Source organism: Seriola aureovittata, chromosome 9 (assembly GCF_021018895.1).
Source record: "Seriola aureovittata isolate HTS-2021-v1 ecotype China chromosome 9, ASM2101889v1, whole genome shotgun sequence".
Classification (NCBI taxonomy): domain Eukaryota; kingdom Metazoa; phylum Chordata; class Actinopteri; order Carangiformes; family Carangidae; genus Seriola; species Seriola aureovittata.
This window is the reverse complement of record NC_079372.1, coordinates 12,980,209-12,995,130: the sequence shown is the minus strand read 5'-3', so window position 1 is coordinate 12,995,130 and position 14,922 is coordinate 12,980,209. Positions and strand designations below refer to the sequence as shown.

The window sequence follows — 14,922 nt, the reverse complement described above, 5'->3', positions numbered from 1 at the left end:
TTTCATCATGTTAAAACGCTGATGAATACTTACCAAGACAATCATAAAGGTAAATAAAAGAGAATTCACATTTATCATGAGGAATTTATTATTCATAGAGATGCATTGGTTTACAATAATGGTAAATCTATAGTATCTACTCTTACAAGCTCAGTTAGAGCAAAATTCAACAATGTTCATGGAAGGGGTGAAAAAGACCAACAAGTATAAAGAAGCTACGTATTCTTTTGATCAGTTGATTATACCTTAAATACAAATATATCAGATCATGTTGGCAGTGAACATTTTCATTTTTAAAGAAACATTTTTCTTTACTTCCTCTACAATCTTTTTTTTTTTAATATATTATGACTACTAAAATAAAATCAGGTAGTGGCCCCAACATAGCAGAAAGCAGCTATAAAAAGGGGGGAAATATTTCATTGTGAAGTGCTAGCTATCAATGTTCCCTTGCCTTTGGCTTCTCTGCTCATCATGGTCCTTTTGTGTACAGATATAAAAGAAGAAAAATCATGAACAGACAGTTTCACAAATGTGTTTTTGTGGTATCACTCTACTGTACAGAAAGAATTAAGAACTAGATTAAGAACAAAAAAATAAGAGTAAGGCTGATAAATATGAAAAAAAAAAATTCCCCAAAAACAGAGTGGTTTGGTTATGTGGATGAAGCTGTTGTTTTTGGAATACAAAGTCACGCAGGCTGTGAGTGAGGCGGCCTCGCACTGGAGATCTCGGACCTCACGGTCAGAGAGAAGGCACACGATCGAGATGAAGGTTGCGCCTCTCTGGGCTGCCGTTTTCTTCATCGTGGTTCATCTCTGGGCTGTGACCGTGCTCGTCTGTGCTCTCTGGAGATTCATAGGGATAATTTTCACATATCTCCTCATCCTCCTGCTCCTCTTTAATGCTGGTTTGATGAACATGTAGAGAGAGGGAGAGAGAGAAAAAAAATGCAATCAGGATTTGTGATCGCATAATTACATATCAAATCACAACTGAGTAAATGACACTAAAGGTGTATATGCGCAGCTCTGGAGGTGACGCTTACAAAGCTTGTGGAGGGGACTGTGTCGCACTGCTGTCACTTTGGTATCCAGATCCATTAGCAAGGGCTCCATTCATCTGCTCTTGGAGAACATGAGGCAGCGAGTGCAGTGGGATGCTGCCCATAGAGGCTGGGTTGTAGAAAGAGTTGTGTCCTTCTAGACCACCACTCTGAAAAAAAGGTAACATCCTCAGTTCTCACATTTCTAATACTGCATCAACATGTATCAGATAGAGCTGTAGCAGGAGCACACTGCTATCCGACATGTTACTGCCAACTTTCACACATGTCTTCCCTCTGCAACAGCCTCAAATTATATAAAATATATGAATTTATAATTCAACATATTAAAGATGAAACATTCTCTTACCTGAGGAGCAGATCCAGCTAAGCTCTGACGGTTCTGAGAGTTCTTCAGCAAAGATCTGTTGGTACACAAACACATCAGCAAGTTATATTTTATTTTTGTATCAACACCTAAAGAACAAAAGATACCAGCCCCATGGCTGTGCACTGTGAGTTACTGCCAACATACATCCTGTGAGGTCTGTTTGTTTAATGAAATCCACACAAGAGTTTGAGTCATAGACAAAGATGACTCACCATGATTTTTGGATTAATTTCTGATTGAGCTTAATCAAGAGGAGGAGTCAAAGTTTTGTGAAAGGCTAAATTTGGCTCGCAGGCTTGTGCAAACAGCTACATATGTGGCTCTATTTTATTCCCAAAATCATCTGTCTCACAAATTGGATCACCTGATGTCTTCTGAGTTTCCCCCACTATCTATGTACCCACGATGGTTAGATCTGAGCGAAGTGTGTTGTAAATCTTCAAGTTTATCTAGGCCTTTGTCCCTTGTTCAAATTGTATTAAATGTTTGTCAGATGCTTTTTTTTATCCTTCAATCATTTTTGGAGGTTTTAGTGTTTGTCCAATGTTTTTGCTTTTGCTTTTAGTGTCCCGTGTGTCCACAGGGCACCCATGAAAAGTGAGTACATTGCTGTTATGGGACAAATATGTATCAATAAAGGTTGGTTGAATGAATGAATGAATGAATGAATGAACTCCCCTGTACAAACAAGCCATAATTTATCACCTTCGTACCACACTCCCAGCCTTTGAAACTCAAAGACTTGTTTACAGTAAATATTGTGTGTACTTAGGAGGCAGAGCTACAAGGTCAAACACTGTGGGGCATGTGACTTCTAGTAATATCTGAAAAGACACAGGGTTCATGTCCACTGTACACGTACCCATTACCAGCAGTCTTCTGGGGCCGTCTTCTGTGGAACTCGATCTCATCTACCGTCCACACGGCTCCCTTCACGTTCTCCAGACGTACAAAGCATTTGTGGAGGCTGAGGTTATGTCTGACAGCATTCTAGAAGACGATGAAAGAAAAGAAATAAAATGAGGAGCTGTACACACCTGTAATACTGAATGAGCAACTAAATGTAAATACAACCATGTGTTTACAATACATTTTACTATTTCATATATTAATATCCAATCACATTTAACGTGTGACAGAGTCAGTACCTTCCAAGTAGCTGCATTCCGCCTGAAATATGCAAAGTTTCTTGTGAACCAGTTGTAGATTTCATTTAATGTCAGCTGATTGCGGGGTGATTCAAATATTGCCTGGAAGAGATGGGGAGTAAGATTTAGTGGAAACAGTATGTGGATCTGCCTCATTTATGTTTGGGAGGCTTGGAAACACTGTCCTGCAAAAATGTGAATTTTTATTTCCAAGAGTTTTCTAATATTTTTGTGGCTGTGTTGAACGAGAAAAGTGCTGATTACCTGTCTTATGAGAGAGGCATACGTAAATGGAGGTCTAACTTCTGTGCTCAGGTAAAACTCCTTGTTATCAATTATATCTGTGGAAAGACATTAACAAGCATTATTTATACATACACATTTACACATTGTGTAAAGATTGTGTAAAGATTGAATGAATGAATGAGACAGAATGGACTTGAAACAAAGAAGAAACATTTCCAATTATGGAAAAAAGTGATATACAATAAATAATAGAATTTAATTAATTATAAATGAGAAAATAAACCCCTTTGTGTCCCTATGAAATTACGTTCATGTGTATGTTTGCAGGAGTGTGTTTCAGCTCAAAACAGTCATGAAAAAAATTAAGTTGTTCTTCATCATCTCACCGTTACCTTGGCTGACAGAGCGGCTATACCGCCTCCGCACAGGGGTTCCAGTGAACATGCTATTGGGAGTGAGGACTGAAGGGGATTCAGAGAGCGGCGTCAGGGGCGTGGATGGTGCCGTGGCACTCTGGGACAAGCTCATAGGAGGAGGGCCTTTGGGCAATGTTGCCTGGGAGAAGGGTACGTTAGACACCAGATTCACCTGAAAAAATAAAGCAGTTAAGTCAGGAAAACGTCAGTTTAACTACAAGCAAAACGATATTTATCTTAATTGAAGGACACAGTCAGAGCAGGTACTTACAGGCTGTGCTGCGGGTTTGGGTTCAGAGGACTTGAGATGAGCCATCATAGCTTGCAGTCGCTCTTTGTCCTTCTTCAACTGTGTTAGATGAGAGCCCCGAAATAGAAGTTGAGAGTTCGTGAATTCACAGCTTGTTTTTAAAGCATGAAATGACATTCAGTGTGGGAATCACTTTTTTTCTGGCATCGTGAGAAGTGTAATTATCTGAAGACATCACTTCTGTTTCCAGGGCTGGTGTGAAAACACACCACCACTGGGAACATTAAGACATTCACTTCAGAGTTTCACAAAAACTTCCATTTCTTTTTCAGTAGTTTTAAGAAAAGGACTGAATATTGGATGGTTACGTTATATTTGTAAAATTAAACTGCTGTTCAAAGATGTGTTGTCCCTTTTGTTATTTGATTTGAAAAAAAAAAAAAAATATATATATATATATATATATATATATATAAAAAGGGGTTAGCTCACAGAAAATAAACCAAATGCTTACCTGCAGTTCCAACTGCTGAACCACTTGCATCTGCACACGACACTGTGCTGTACTCTTGTCATCCAGTGTATGCTCACTGTTCAAATGTCTGCGAACAACCAAATCAAAATCATGGCATGCTTTAGGGAAACCATTTGTTGTGCAGGCAACAGCTGTGGCTGAAGGCAAATGCTATAACGCAATAAATTACTAAAAGGTTTTCTTTCAAGTATCAAAATAAACAAAAAAAATACACTTCAAGAGTCATTCCATTTCAACTTGAAAAACCTTCACTATTATCATTTTAATCCTTACAAAATTTGATCCATGCCACAAAAGAAATAAGAAATACATAAAAGTAAACAGGAGGAAATAACAACTATACTACTACTACTATAGCAACTATTTTAATCATTTTAATAACCTCTAATTTAAAATGTGATATTTAAAGCTCCTGTACAGAACACGGAACATATGTACATTTCTTTGTTGCATATTTACTGTATCTGTGCCACTGCAGATCCTGATAAATGTGAATAACCATTACATCAGCTTTAGAGGTGAGCAAACTTTCACCACTCACTTGAGAAATGCCTGAAAGTCTCCGAAAACAGTCTCACAGCCAGGCCATTTACACATGCCATTTCCATACAGAGGATGGCTATTTTGTGTGTTTTCATCCACTGACCCACTGAAAAAAAAAAAACCAACAATAAACCATTAATGATGCATCCCAGACTCAACATGCTCGTACAGCTCAGGCACAACAAAAACATGATTTAGCAAATAAACCTTGGACAGAACAGTAAACATTTCTTAACAAAATAAAGGTAAATTAAATTTCCTATTACTACATTTGTAAAGTACCTTTCTTTCCTCCTCAGCAGAGTGTGATGACCGTTGGTGGTAGATTGATGACTAGAAGACTCTCTGGTGTCTCCACCAGCAGACATGATGCTACCATTCTCACAGCCTGAAATTGCACATTCACACAGTGTTAAGTTAAAAGCACTGACCCAAAACAGAAACAGGACACTGGTGAACACCAACCTATGAGGGTGTATTAGAGCCATTGGAGTAAAAAAAAAAAAAAAGTCCAGATGCTTATGATAATAAAATCGCTTAAAGTATAATTTCATTAGGTCAACCATGGTAGCTATAAAATACAATTTGATCCAATCCATGACACAAAAAGTAATTTTTTGTGCAAATATATGATTTTGTAATCTAATTCTTTTCTTGTAAATTTGTGAGTTTTTTTCTTGTAAATTTATGACTCTAATCTGGGAATATTAGCCAACTCCTGTGGCTTTGTAATTTTTTTTTTCATTTCAATGTTTTTTCCCACTTAATATGCCATGTATCAGAAAGTATTTCCCCTGAATATCAAAATTCCACAGAGATACACACCTGGAGCTGTGCTGGGGCTGGTGGGCAGGACAGACAACAGTCCTTGCCTCTGCAGGTTGAGGAGATGCTGCTGCTGCATCTGAAGGAGCTGTTGCTGGATGGCAATTTGCTGAGCTGTCAGCTGTAACAGAAGAAAAGACAGAACGTGAATCAGTAAATTCCTTTTTCCATTTCCCATACAAAATATAGCACAATGAGAGAATAGAAAATGTATAGGATCACTATACATCACATTAGACATGTTTTAAAGGCTAGGAAATGTGACAATGGGGCCTACTGGCGGAGGTACTTTTGGCTATCAACAGGCAACCACAAAGTCAGGTGCTGTCAATCAATGAGTTTACAAAAGTAAAAGAAATGAGCAAATGCTGTTAGCGATTTAGAGAAGAAAAACAATTCTTAACTTTGATTTCACTAATTTTTTCCTTCATTTTCACTTGTGTACAAACTGTACAAAGAAAGGCCCTTTTCTGTTTTCATCTAAATGAACAAACACTACATAGTACACAAATCATGCTGCTGCCTCGTGCACTCAGCCAAGTTCTGACATGTTAAAACTACAAGTGGATGGAGGATTTCAGAACACAGAGTGAGACAGCCAAGACTGGTGACATCATGCTGCCACGCAAAGACATGCACACAAGCCGAAGCGTGAGTTAAGTGTACTGTGTATTGGGTCTTTTTTATGACACACACATTTGCTCGAACTTGAATATAAACTCAAATCCACGAGACCGCAAGTGTGGGTGCTGGGACAGAGCAAGACGTAGGTTCTAAACATGTGATGCACCTTAAAGGAATAAACTTGGAAATCATTACAAAGAGGCGCCGTCTAGAATTACAAACACCTCCTATGTTATCTAGGTCTGTTACTGCTCCAGCTTCACCCTCAAATGCTATTTCAGTATTACATAGACACTATGTAGAGCCTGGAACATGCTACTCCTTGTTGTCACTTAGAGCAGACATTCTGTGCAGCATGAATAAATGATTATAATAATAACAGTAATTTTTTTGTATTCCATGAATTAACCTTTAGTTCTACTGAACTGAATAAGACTTGTTTGTAATTCAGGAATTGATTATCCTTGTTGCATATTAAATATTGCTACAATGATCAAATATTCATGAAGTGATAAAAATAATGCTATAACAAATAAAGGTTACCTCTTGGCTAACAATCCCAGCATTCTTCTGTTGCAGCAGCTGCATGTTTAGCTGCTCCTGCTGATTCTTGAAGACCTCTTGAATTTGTTGCTGCAGAAATGTTGGTGAAATTTGAGTTCAGTAAATCGAAACCAATGTTCACTGTGAACAAAGGTGAACACATAACTATTATAAGCATACATTACCTGGTGTAACATGAGTGCTTTCTGCTGCTGGAGCAGGGCTTGGAGCTGCTGAGGACTAAGGATCTGCTGCTGTGGTGTCTGCTGCAGTTGCTGTGGGGCCTCTGCTGGTGGGGTCATCATCGACAATGACACTGGAACCTGCATCATCCAAAAAGACATAACAGAATGACAGTGAGTTAAAATCTATATACCACAAAAACAAGAGAAGGAAAAACACAGAAAAAGAAAACACTGTGGATGCCACATCTGTGACAGAACATTTGAGAGGGGAAACTCAATGGACACAAACAACCCAGTGACAAAAAACAAAAACAACATATGTAGGCTGTGTATGTGTGCACATGCCACTTTCATCCAAACTATTCCCTTCCAGTAAAAACAATCAGTTTGTTTACATGTAAACAAGAAACCATATCTCCTCAGTCACGGTAGGGGATTAGATACAGCTACATTTCAGCTGTAACCTGTTTGCTTGCTCATATATACATTTAGCAGAGTTTATAACACCTTTTTTTTATTACATGAACAAGACAAAGATTGTAGAACAGAAGTGTTTCACTGAGACAGCAGTGTGGCAGGATAAAAAGAAGCATTACTCGCAGTGGTGCCTTCTTATACCAACAATAATTAAATCCAAAAATCAGACTAGAACTGAAACTGAAATAAACAAGTCTAAATGAATTTCCCCAGCTGAACAGTAGGTTATTTGTGAAATTTAAATACATACACACATGTGAAAAATTCTGTGCTCTCTCACTACAGTCTGTTCTGCAACGTCACCTTGATATAAAAGAATAAAAATCTTCAGGATGCAGCATCACAAATATTACGCACTTAATATTATGTCAGCCTAGGTTAAGAGATATGGTCACAGGTGTGTCCATACACTTTACAAACATAAAAAAACATGAAAATAGCAAATGAAAGGTATCTAAAAATGGTAGTATAATAAATGCAAATATTTGTTGTACATAAAATATGCAGTACTCAGGTTATCAGTGTATGTCAACAGATTTTTTTTTTTATTGTTATTACTATTATTATAATTATTTGATTATTGAAATTTTTCCATTTAACTGTGATCACTTAATCATAGTTAGCTCACAGCAATAGTAATCTATTAAACCTAACACTATGTAGGGCTGCAACTAACATTTTTTTCATTATTCATCATTATTCATCATTTTTCTCGATTAATGAATTATTCTTTTGTCTATGAAATGTCAGAAAACGGGGGAAAATATCTGTTATAATTTCACCCTACACAGCCCATCCGGACACACTGTCCATTTTTAACTTTATTAACAACACAACATAAATAAAAATATAATAATTACCAATAACAATTAAGTGATTTATAGTCATTCACAATACTGCTTATTTATTATTTACACTTCACTGGTCAGTCTAGCAGGCTGAGCTTGGCCCCACTGCCATTTCAGCTAAAAATGAACTGAACAAAAATAACAACAACAACAACAACAACATCGGATGGCTTAGGGGAATTGGAACTCCATCAAAACAACAACAACTAGTACCACAAAAACAACAACAACATCCTCTGCTAGGCATGCAGCAATTACCACACCCTCCCCCTCACTGTCAAGCCTCACAGCTCAAGGGATGTTTACAGTAAACATAAACAGAGTAATCAAAATTGCACGGAGATATAAATAATGAATAAAAAAGCATACAGAGCCTGTTTACGAAAACAGAACTTGAGATTCGTATTTTAATTAAGGTCTGAACCACAAACAAACATTTCTCTCCAAGGCAGAGTCTGTTTTGAATCGGGTAAACAAACTGACAGTGAATTTCACACAGGCTTTGGGCTAACAATAACAGATGACTGCCTCCTAGTTTGTCCTTTCTTATGAAATTCAATGCTGCAGAGGTGGCCACCAAAGCAATGAAAATAGGTCTATCCCACAGACAGAGCCAGTTGGCCCCTCTATTTTTCTGTGGACACCATCAACACAACAACAGCCTTTGCCTAATCCCTGTTGCCATGGTAGCCAGCAAGTCCAAACATCTTCTGTTGTTGTTATTGTTGAAAGTCATACCAGTGAGCAACTGAGTGTAAACACAGATCTGTTCCCGCAAGACTGGTCTTGTGAACTCTGAGATGACTGACAGCAAATAGAAGCGCTGAAAACTTACAGAAAAACAAACACAATGTTTTCTCTTATGAGATTTAATACTAACTAATATGTCCTGACGGGTGTGGCCCAAAAAACAGTGACATTTACAAAAACACACACTTAATAAACTCAACTGAAGATTTAATACTATGAGATTGAAAAATATTAAATGAAACAATCATCAAAAAATATATATTATATAAATAAAAATATAATCTAACAAGATGAATAAAGAATGGTTCGACAAACCTGATAGTCTCCATTGAACGTTTGCCGAGGCACCTAAAAACTAAATGCTGCTCAGCAATAATGTTCTGCCTGAACATCCAACAGAGCCTCACTAAGCTACATGATGTGAGCATGAACAAAACTAACTCTGCCCAGCAGGAGTTGTGCTCTCTCTCCCCCTCCAAACCTCGGTGCAACCTCCCCCCATCCCTGTGCTCCCCTCCAGCATAAATATAAAACACTGCAGTTTGGAGAAACTGAGGCAGGCAAAGTAAGAGGTTCAGGGATACCGTTACATGTAAAAAAACAACAAAATAAAGTACCTTAAATTCTCATATACCAGTTATCCGTCTGCCCTAAGTTTGGTATTATCATCTACATGGTATGTGTAAAAATACTGACAAGAAATTGTGTATTGTTTGGAGACCACACCATTTGAACACAAATTCAAACGTAGCATAACTAATTGTGATTCAAAGTTTAGTGAAGTGAAAGCAGATGGATCAGTTGCAACAAATATTTGCAACATTGAGAACAAACATTTGCATATGCCACGATGCAGCTGAACTGTGTTGTAATAAAGTAACTGCACTTAGCAAAAAAAACGTCAACGCTTTTTTGAGGACAATCATTTACTTTACAGCTGCAAAAAGCTGATTTAATATCCAAGATTCAGGCAAACATTATTTCAATTAATCATCCGCTCAAGAAAATGTCCATCACGTTTTCCTAAAGCGTTCTAAACCCTAACGCTAACCTCTGAAGTGACATCTTAAATTGCTTTCTTTGTCCAAAAACAGCAGTCCAAAACCAAAAAATATTCACAGCTAAAATTGAAAAGAATAGAGAAAATCTTCACAACTGAAAAGCCGGTAGTCTAAAATGGCACACTTGTGCCCCAAGTTTTTAAATCACAGATAGTCAGACATCAAGATTTAGCTGTCCAAGACCAAGACTTTGACTTTTGAGTTACCACAAACATACGAAGAAGAAAATGTTTTGGGGAAATGTTTCTATTGAGAATATCAGTACTATGCCATGATACTACACTGAATAAACATCTCAAATCAAATACATTTGTGCAGGGCTGCATCTAAACTATTTTCATTGCTGATTTATCTGCTGATGTTTTTTAATTAATAAATTAATTGTTTTGTTTATAAAATGTCATAGAAAAGAAAAGTTTCCATTACAATTTTCTTAGCCCAAAGTCTTCAATCTTTAAATGAACCAAATTGGACCAAGACTCAAAAGAAACTGAAAAGATATTCCATTTAGTATCATGGAAGACAAGCAGCAAACAGGTAATGTTTTGCATTTTGTTTGGAAAAACAATTGATCAACTTTCAAAATAGTTGCATATTGTTGATTCATTTTAGGTTGAACAATTAGTCAAATTAGCTAATATCCATTTCATCTGTACAGATTACAGCCATTATGTCATATTTTTGTGGAACTTACAAGGACTCTTATGTATGACTGTGTAATATTACATTTGTAAAGATTTGTGTTTTTAAAAAACCAATGCTGATGTGTTGAACAGATACAGATGGCGAAGACTGACCCGTGGTGCCTCTGGAGGAGGAGTCTGGCTGTTACTCAGTCGACTCTCATTCTCAGTATGACTCCCGTTCTCTGTCTGTCTTGCTGGAATGGCGTGGCTTGTTGGTTCTGACCCAGACTCATGCATCTGGACTTCACTGACCTGAGAAAGGAAATGGGTGTAAATGAAAACAACTGGATAAAGCAGAACAATATCATGAAATACAGAAAAAACACAAACAGAAAACTACTTTCTAAGTGCTTCTCACAAAACTTTCACTTCACAAAGTAATTAAAGGTCCGTTTTCTGAGCAAAATTTAACAGTATACAACAGTCTCTGTAATGACTCATTAATGTAGTCATTCTCCATGAAAATAATTGTGCTCAATGTAAAAAGCCATAGCACTAAAAGTTAAGAACTACACTGTTATCGCTCTACCCACCAAGACAAACATTCTCCTTTACAAGTGAGAGAGGTACATGCTACGTCTATTTGTTGAATAACCGAGTGCTGCCATGACTACTGTAAACACAGGGGCCCTGGGTCCGTGTTTATGTGCAAACATATCTTCCTTCTGGAACAATTTACCATTAACCAGGTGGTGTGATAAACGGCTGTGGCAGGTAGTACAATGCACAAGTAGGCTTTTATGTATACAGCTTGGGAGGGTTTGAGTCAAAAGCTAAGCAGCATAAACAAAGGTAAATAAAGTTGGCAAACAAATAATGTGCACAGATGGAAACCTACACACAAAGCCTCAAATGAAACAGACCACATAGCCTCAAGGGTAATATTATTTTCAGGGTTACCCTATTGGCAAATTCACATACTGAAATCAAATCTGTTCATCAATCAATCAGTTAGGTACCACCGACAACTAACATCAACATATTGGCAACATCTGACAGATGATCAGATTAGGCTTTATACACTCTGATGAACTCGTGACCAAAATGTACCAACAGTTAGCTGAAAAAAACCTTCAGTGTTTCCTGCAAAATGACTAATGGTTGACAACTGAATAGTAATTTATGGTTAGCACCAGTGATGCGTCATTCACAGACAAGTTAAAACCTATATGGTTTAAACTGAGGGGATTCCTACCATCTAAAAGTAAAACTTATCTAATCAAAACATTCAATTGTTGGTAAGGTTTCCACTCTGTTTACTTTTGCTTTCAGGATGAGGATTAGTGCTGAAGACAAAGGGCAGTGTTTCCTGTGGACATTTCTGAAGATGTCGGGGGTGATTTTAGTTCTAAGAACCAGGCTGAATATTGGGTTCATTCCACATCAGTTCCATTATGCATTACACTAGAATGAAATATGATATTATCTTAAGATACTGTAGGATTATGATAATTGAATAGTTGTGGTGCAGTGCATCTATCTTCAGAATGGGCTGAATAATAGGCTCATGATGAATTTTTACTGTATTTAAAGCATTCTCACCACAGGGGCAACTCTCAAGCAGTGGGGGCCACCACTCTTCAAAGAATGTAAAGGAAATAAAGGAAATGCTGCAAAGCGACCTTTCCTTAAGAAAGAGCAAACAACATCCACCTCCTCCCTTAAAAGCAGACTTCACAAATACCTTAACAACTGGCTTTACACATGCACTACAAAAAAAAGAAAAATAATGTACTGGGAAATCTGTGAAATGTGTAATGCTTAAATGTGAAAGTCTGAAGCCAGTCTGAAAACATATTACACTACATGTATTCTGGGAAAGTAGTCTCAGACTTTTGGACCCTACTGTTTTTTTTTTTTGTTGCAGTGCATTACCATTTTCAAATGTAGACACATATCACACATTTCCCTTAACCAACTAAAGTTAGCCTAGTTTTACTTTATATTACAAACCAAGAACTCCCCGCTTGTCTGGATTTAAACCCTTGCATGCTTAGTTTATGATGCACTCAACCAGTTATTTTATCGAGGTTTCACCCTGCATTGCTTTCGTCACTGGTAACCGAGTGATCCTCGTCAGTGCGACCATTTGTCGGTCCGTGTGTATTTAATATCAAATAAACAATCATAAAAGTCTATGTTAAACTCTGTTTCAACAATATAATCGGAGAACGTTTTGGAAGCTGGGTTCATGTTGTTCTAAGTCAGCTTAGCTCATGTACCTCCAGAACACAGTTCATACAGCAATCAACTCACATTTCACCCGACAGTCAACACATAAAACGACACACTTGAAATTCTGAATCAACGGTATGCGGTCCAAACCAAGTTTTGATGATTGTAGCAACGCGATTTATCACTAAGTTAGCTTAACGCAATATGAATGGAATCAATATCCGTTGACACCAACCATTGCAGTCTGAGGTTTTCGTTGAGGACTTGAGCCTTTAGCTAAGCATATATCCGGTGAAAACAGGAGGTGTGGGAGTTTGGTATGTTAACTTTGTAGATTACCTAGTCTTGTCTGTTCACGGTGTTTAAAAACCTACATTAACTACACTGGAAACTGTTTTTTGGACGAACCTTGCGGGTAGCTTTTACGTTAACAGTACAACAAAAGCTAGCAGCCTGCCCGGACGCTAGCTTGTGTAAGAAACGTTTCTCTCTCCTCTTCGTTTTTATCACGCGGCAATATCACAGTGAATCCAATATGCCAAGCCAATATGAATTCAATGAGTGTCAACGCGCGGTTGGATTAATGTTTACTCACCGAATTATGTGCGGACGGACAGTGTTTGACTCGGGGTGGTGTCTGAAGAAGGGATCTCGGGGCAGTGCCTTCCTTGGAACCGAGCTAGCTACAAGTTGCTAGCAGAGGGCGTGGCTTAGGTAAAAGTAAACAATGGTGACGTCATGTCGACACGCGGGACTGTTTCAGATCATCTTGAATTTTGGTTCTTGACCTTTTTGATAACAATGGTGGCATTTTATAATACGAACAGTTTAATGTTATGTTTTTCCTTTGCCATTCAGAGAATTTGACTTAATTAAATGTCATTTGATAAATAGAGACATGGAAACTATTTCCCCTCCTTTGACATTGAATGAAATTGAATTCACAAATAAAAACAACAAAGTTAGACCTAAAGCTGAATTATTTTGGAGGTTATCCATTGATAATGCACTCAGCTGGCAGTTGACAGTTGACATTGTAACCTTCATGAAGGAAAGATTTATTGAAGGACCGTTTTAGATAGCAATAGTTTAGGCGTGTCTAATAAACTGCCAACAGGATGTACTTGCTTGGAGAAGACTCGGCTTTTACGTCACAAATACTGCATCTCCAATAGTAAAGTAAATAAGACCTGTAAACAATTTCTATCCCTCTCACTCATTTTTATAGGTAACTTTACAGATACTGACAACTCTTGCATGTTCTGTGGAAAATGTGAGGAAACCCCTATTCACTTGTTTTTTACCTGGGGAAAAAACCTTTTGGGATCCTATTTTGGGATTTTTGTCTTTATTTGTTTGCCAAAGTCAACTCCACATACTTCTTTAAACTTCTTTAACCTAAGAGATATTTTCTGATATTTTGAAACACAGCATCAAACACTTGGATTTGTAGCTAATGTCTATGTTGTAGTGGCAATATTCTTTCTACACAAGCAAAGAGCACTAAAAGATGTACCAAATATTCTTAATTTCCTAGCTCAAATAAATTCTTGACACAATTATGTTGAATTGCTTAAAAATAGGAAATCCATAAAATTACTGTACTCATATAGCTTTGGTTTTCCATGAATGACTACTCCACTAGTATGCTTTATTTGAATTTTGCCTTACATATATATATCTCTGTCTTTTCTCTTACCATTTTACTGATTTTCACTGCTTATACTGTTTGTTTCCCAAAAAAGTAACATTATCCTTTTGGTAGTGGAGGTAAATTAACAACTTCTATACTAAGGAACTCCACAATGAGTTATATATAAAACTGAATTATTTCCATTTTTAATTGAGGGAAATGGCAATATAAGAAGCAAAGAAATTACTAAAATCTAATTCAGACAAAAATTAAGTTAACTACTGAGGTAAAACAGCATTATCTTTAGAAGAGCAGATAAAATTGAATGAGATTGAACGAGAAACAAAATTGACATTTCCTACATGGATTTTGCAAAGGGACCTCTACTAGACCAAGGGCAAATGGCTGTAACAGTGAGAGAAAAATATTAATTATTCCTTTTTTCCTGAAGAACAAAGGCTAAAGAGAAAAATGTCACAGCATTAAAAATTGACAATGATATTTAAGTTCCATCAACAATTTCTTTTTGTATCTACTCTTT

The 14,922-nt window shown here is 37.2% G+C and overlaps 1 protein-coding gene across 2 annotated transcripts; it reads right to left on the bottom strand.

Moving 5' to 3' along the window:
* Positions 1 to 64: 64 nt before the first annotated feature.
* Positions 65 to 13,442, bottom strand: LOC130175567 (forkhead box protein P1-B-like). Of its 2 annotated transcripts, none has more exons than XM_056386136.1 (16): positions 13,344 to 13,442; positions 10,685 to 10,825; positions 6,752 to 6,889; positions 6,567 to 6,656; positions 5,400 to 5,520; positions 4,857 to 4,962; positions 4,573 to 4,680; positions 4,011 to 4,098; positions 3,518 to 3,595; positions 3,217 to 3,418; positions 2,849 to 2,925; positions 2,585 to 2,686; positions 2,299 to 2,426; positions 1,416 to 1,470; positions 1,049 to 1,215; positions 65 to 907 (listed from the first exon to the last, which is right to left on the bottom strand). In XM_056386136.1, the coding sequence occupies exons 2-16, from the start codon at positions 10,808 to 10,810 to the stop codon at positions 745 to 747; spliced, it is 1,749 nt and encodes a 582-aa protein (XP_056242111.1). In that variant the 5' UTR covers positions 10,811 to 10,825; positions 13,344 to 13,442; the 3' UTR covers positions 65 to 744. The 2 variants fall into 2 exon arrangements, with proteins under 2 accessions (XP_056242111.1, XP_056242112.1); XM_056386137.1 differs by having other exon boundaries at positions 3,223 to 3,418.
* Between the last annotated feature and the right edge of the window lie 1,480 nt (positions 13,443 to 14,922).